This window comes from Mus caroli, chromosome 13 (assembly GCF_900094665.2).
Source record: "Mus caroli chromosome 13, CAROLI_EIJ_v1.1, whole genome shotgun sequence".
NCBI classification, from domain to species: domain Eukaryota; kingdom Metazoa; phylum Chordata; class Mammalia; order Rodentia; family Muridae; genus Mus; species Mus caroli.
In genome coordinates this window covers 361,152-365,950 of record NC_034582.1, presented here as the reverse complement: position 1 = coordinate 365,950, position 4,799 = coordinate 361,152, and the positions used below count along the sequence as shown (strand labels likewise).

Sequence of the window (4,799 nt, the reverse complement as noted above, 5' to 3'; positions counted from 1 at the left end):
ATGCACTAGACAAAAATATTCACACTTGAGAGATAAAGTAGAATTTTTTATATAGAAAAATCAATTTGTGTTCTCCTTAGAGTCAAGCAGTTGCCATCAGATGTTTAGATTTTGTGGATCAGTAACATTCCAAAATAGATTTGAAGATACAAGAAACCCAATCCAAACCCCTAAATGACCCTCTGATATCATGGTAGCTTCCTGCCAGTAAGAACACTGAAACACTGGAACAGCAGCTTCTTGGAGTTTTCAACAAAACCTGAATGAATGCCAAGTTTTCCTCTAGCTCCTCTTTTGCTTTTGTTGATTTTGAAACAGCCTCAGGTAGCCCAAGCCAGCCTAAAATTCGCTATGTAGCCAGGAATGACTGAATTTCTAATCCTCCTGCATCTGCTTCCCAAGTGGTACAGGCCTATTCCACCCTATTGGATTTTATGCAATGCTGGAAATCAAAACCAGGTTTCTTATATACTACACAATCCTCCCCGCCCCCCCCCCCCCCCCCCCGCCACACACACACACAAACACAAGTACATCTGCAGTCCGTCCTGTCTATTTATATTTAATTTTATCTTGCCACAGAAACCTTGCAGTATTTCCTCTTGGACTAAGAGTAATCCCTACTTCGGACAATCAGCCTGAGGCTGCCTCTGCCCTATTTCCCTACCTTATCTCCCCGTCCTGCCACCAGAGCTTCTGCCTGTTCTACTGCCCTTGGCACTTCCCTCCCATGCCTCAAAGCACAGTGAGGGGAGCTTGGATTCAACTTCCGAATCTCTCTCACCCATTCCCACAGGCACCAACCCAGGCCTTTTCATCCCCCGCAAACCAGGCTTCCACCGAGAAGGCTAGAAGGTATCTAAAGGGGACAGATATCTGAAGACAGACTGGAGAGAAACAAGACAGCTATGTGTAAGGACCAAAGAAACTGGAATAAAATCAGAGTAATCCCACCATGGAGAAATTTAAAAACAAAACAAAAAAACAACCTCTCAGACATGGCTGACTTCCCTTAGTGAACTTGACCCCTTTCCTCCTCTACTGAGCTCTGTGCTCAAGCTGGGATAAAGCAGACAAGCTCCACTACTCACCACCACAGGTGTGTGCTCTCCACAGGTGTGTGCACCCAGCACAGGCGCACCAGAATGAGGGGTGAAGGGATTTGCTGGGCTGAAGCATTTTGCAATAGCTCTTGAGAAAAGATCTCTCTCTCTGTCTCTGTCTCTCTCTGTCTCTGTCTCTCTCTCTGTGTCTCTCTGTGTCTGTCTGTCTGTCTCTCTCTGTGTCTCTCTGTCTCTGTCTCTCTGTTTCTCTTTCTCTCTGTCTCTCTCTCTCTCCCCCACCCAGGATGAGAACCATTGAATTGGCATGGCTGAGACAAGATAAAACCAAGGATAATTTGAGCTTAAATTCAATGAAAGAGAGAAAGAAAAGAAAGGGAGGAAGGAAGGGAGAGAGAGAGAGAAAAGAAAGAAAAGGAAAGAAGAAAGAGAGAGGAAAGAAAGAAAGAAAGAAAGAAAGAAAGAAAGAAAGAAAGGAAGGAAGAAAGAAAGGAAGAAAGAGAGAGAGAAAGAAAGAAAAAGAAAGAAAGAAAGAAAGAAAGAAAGAAAGAAAGAAAGAAAGAAAGGAGGAGGGAGGGAGGAAGAAGAAGAAATCCCATTTTATGAAGGAGGGAGCAGGAACCTGGGCTTGTTAAACAGCAAGCAAGACTCTTCAAGTAGTGTTCAAAACCAGACAGCAGTGTCCTCGCGCAAGTTCAAATAGTGACATTCCTTGCGTTGGATGTGGACAGGGGGTGGGGGAAGTGGGGGTGGAGTGGGGGAAGCCCTGGCATCCCTTCATCTTTCTCCTCCACCTTTTATCTGGAAAGAACCCCTCAAGCTGAATCCTTGAAAAAAAAAAAATAACAGAGCCTTACAAGGCCAAGAGGAAGCCGCAGTCAGAAGTCAGAGCCAGCAGTGTTCTCTCTGTGGGGACATGAACAACCTGGTATCAGCTTTGGAAACCCAGCATCAGTATTTCTGCCTTCTGCGTGTAACTGCCACCACTTCCTCTATAGCACTTCCATCCCTTTGCCCATCAAATATGTGCTCTGGTCTCATCTCATATGGCTGCATATCTGTGGGTTTTGTAAAGTGGATTCCATTCCTCCAGACTCAGCTTTTAAAATATCTCTAAGGATGGATGATGCAGTTCAGATACAGCATCCATGCATACACAGTAATACATGCATATATTCAGATACACACAGAGATACATGCATGCAGTGACATGTACACTTATACACACATACAGGCATACATCTCTAAACCCATGTAGATACACATGGAGAATATAGACAAACATGTACATACACAATGCACACAGACCAGCTTATGAAGACAGACATACACATGGGCAGAGGTACAAATATAGAGACAATTCACACCCTCTTTTTTTCAAGATTAATGCACAACAGGCTGTGTGTAAGAAAGAGGGTGACTTTCCTTGGTTAGGGTGCAGATGGTCCTGGCCATCCCAGGCCAGCTACTAGTATCCAGCAGCTCAAGTAGACCTTAAAGCTCAAAACAACTACTTCCTCCCTCTGACCTCCCCCTACCACAGACCTCATCCCCCTTGTGGGGAACTAGGGAACACAAGAGGTAGGCAGAAGTCTTCTCCAATTCTATGGAAGCGATCACAGGCCCAAAGTATGTATTTTTGGAAGCCCTTGGGATTCTCCTCTGTAATTAAACACCAAGCACACAGAATTTGCATTATTTTTATTTAAACAGTTATAAGAGCCCTGGGAGGTAGGAAGCACCCATTCCACAGCAAGAGGGAGAGGAGAGACACACCCAAGGAAACCATCCTCTGACCAGAGTCTCAGCAGGCAGAGAGGGGACTCGTGAGTAGCTCCAGATGGCACAGCATCCAGAGCCAATGAAGTCTTCCTCACTCATGAGGTAGTTTCCATACACCACACAGACTTTTCTTTTTAACACCACCAGAAGAGCAGAGCTTCCGCAAGAAGGCACAAGTGCCTGTCAGATTCAGGCAGATAGACGACGAGTTGGAGCTTGCGCCCAGCAGTCTCAATTCTCAATGTGGAGGCGCACAAACTCCTCATAGTTCACCTTTCCATCTTGGTCCACATCAGCCACACGGATCATGCCCTCCACCTCCTCCTTGGAAAGGGACTCGCCTAACTTGGACAAGCTTTCCTTGAGCTCATCCACAGTGATGTAGCCATCACCATTCTGGTCAAGGACACTGAACACAGCCCGCAGCTCCCCTGCTCTGTGCCCTTTCTTGTACTTCTCTATGGCTGTCAAGAATTCTTCAAAGCTGATCGTGCCATCACCATCTGTGTCCAACTTGGAGATGAGCGCCTTCAGGTCCTTCTCTGGGAGGTTCTTGCCCAGCTGCTTCATTACATCTCCAAGTTCCTGGACGTTGATATGGCCATCCTTATTCTTGTCAAACCTATTGAAAGCTGCCTGGAACTCAGCGACCTCCTCCTTAGTAAACCCGTGAGACATCTCTGTACCTTACAAAGCTTCTGAGCTTGGTGTCAACTGGATGTCAGTCTACTGCTCCTGGGGTTTCTGGTCCAGTGCTCAAGGTTACTGCTGGGCTCTGAAGCTGTGTCTGTTGAAGAGCTGAGCTATAGGTAGCCTTGCCATGGCATAGGAACCCCCTCCTTTTCTGTGATTGGAGCAAAGGGAGGAGGCTCCCCACCCTCTGCTTGCCCTCAGGCATGATGCTCCTCCCAGGGAAGGACAGACAAGGAATGACATCATTTTAATGGATGAGAAGATCTGTAGATAAGTTGATAGGAAGTGGCCTGGAGGGCATGGGACAAAGCCTGCCAGCCTCTCCTAGCCCACATAGCAGACCACCCCACTGCATGGACATCTGCCTAGACACACTTCCCCTGTGGCTGATTTTCATAGAGGCTTTGACCACACTGGTGGTTTCAAGAAAGCTTCCCCAATTTCACAGAGACTCACTGGGGAGAGGCTCATGTGTCAAAGAAGCTGTCAGGGATCAGGATCAGCAGTCTTTAGTCGGGTTCAGCTTAGTATCCTTCTCAGCTCTTGTCCTAAGGGTGAGGTTGATGGAAAGGGGAAAGTACCAAGTCTTCCTAGATTTAGCTATAGCCTTCACTGCATTCGCTAGTGCTGGGCAAGAAAAGAGGATGGGGCTGTCTGTCTTTAGCATCCAGGAAGTAAAGAGCTGGGTATCATTCTGCTGCTGTGGCATCCTTTACAAAAACAAGCGTGAAGTGTGAATTCAGAGGTGAGAAGAAGGATCTCTCATCTCCCCTAGTGAGTTCTACAATTCCACAGCTAAGTCCAGTGATCTCTGGACTCTGGTTCTCCATTGGAGATGAGAGATGTTCATTCCATGCACAAAGCAGGGAAAGAAACTTAGGTCAGAGAGTCTTGCCTGGGTGGGTGCTGCTTCTTCACTGGAAGGCAATGTGTGGCCAGCAAAGTCCAAGGACAGGACAGCTGTGAAAGGAACTTGAGTACTTTGGGAATCTCCTGTACCAGCCCTAAGCACACTAGTCCACTTGGGACCCCCTACCCATGGCCTTCTGTATATGGTCTACATTCTGAAAGGAAACCCATCCCTGTACAACCTGGAACAGGTTATTGGATTTAGACCAAGACCTCACTCTTGTGGGGTAGTCTTTAAGACTTTCCAAAGGTGGGAAGTTCGCTTGTGACTAGACATTTGCCATGTAGTACCCAAGATGAGGTTCAAGTAAGCCCCTTTTTCATTGCTAATGACTCTGCCTTCCTCCACTCTTG

At 46.8% G+C, this 4,799-nt stretch overlaps 1 protein-coding gene across 1 annotated transcript; it reads right to left on the bottom strand.

Moving 5' to 3' along the window:
• Window positions 1–2,745: 2,745 nt before the first annotated feature.
• LOC110308601 (calmodulin-4) lies at window positions 2,746–3,654 on the bottom strand. The gene has a single exon (XM_021181034.1). It carries the CDS (start codon window positions 3,519–3,521, stop codon window positions 3,075–3,077), a length of 447 nt encoding a protein of 148 aa, XP_021036693.1. The 5' UTR covers window positions 3,522–3,654; the 3' UTR covers window positions 2,746–3,074.
• Window positions 3,655–4,799: the final 1,145 nt, after the last annotated feature.

What these genes read in the sequence shown, in the direction of transcription:
- LOC110308601 (XM_021181034.1), bottom strand. Translation starts at nt 3,521, where the DNA reads ATGTCTCACGGGTTTACTAAGGAGGAGGTCGCTGAGTTCCAGGCAGCT.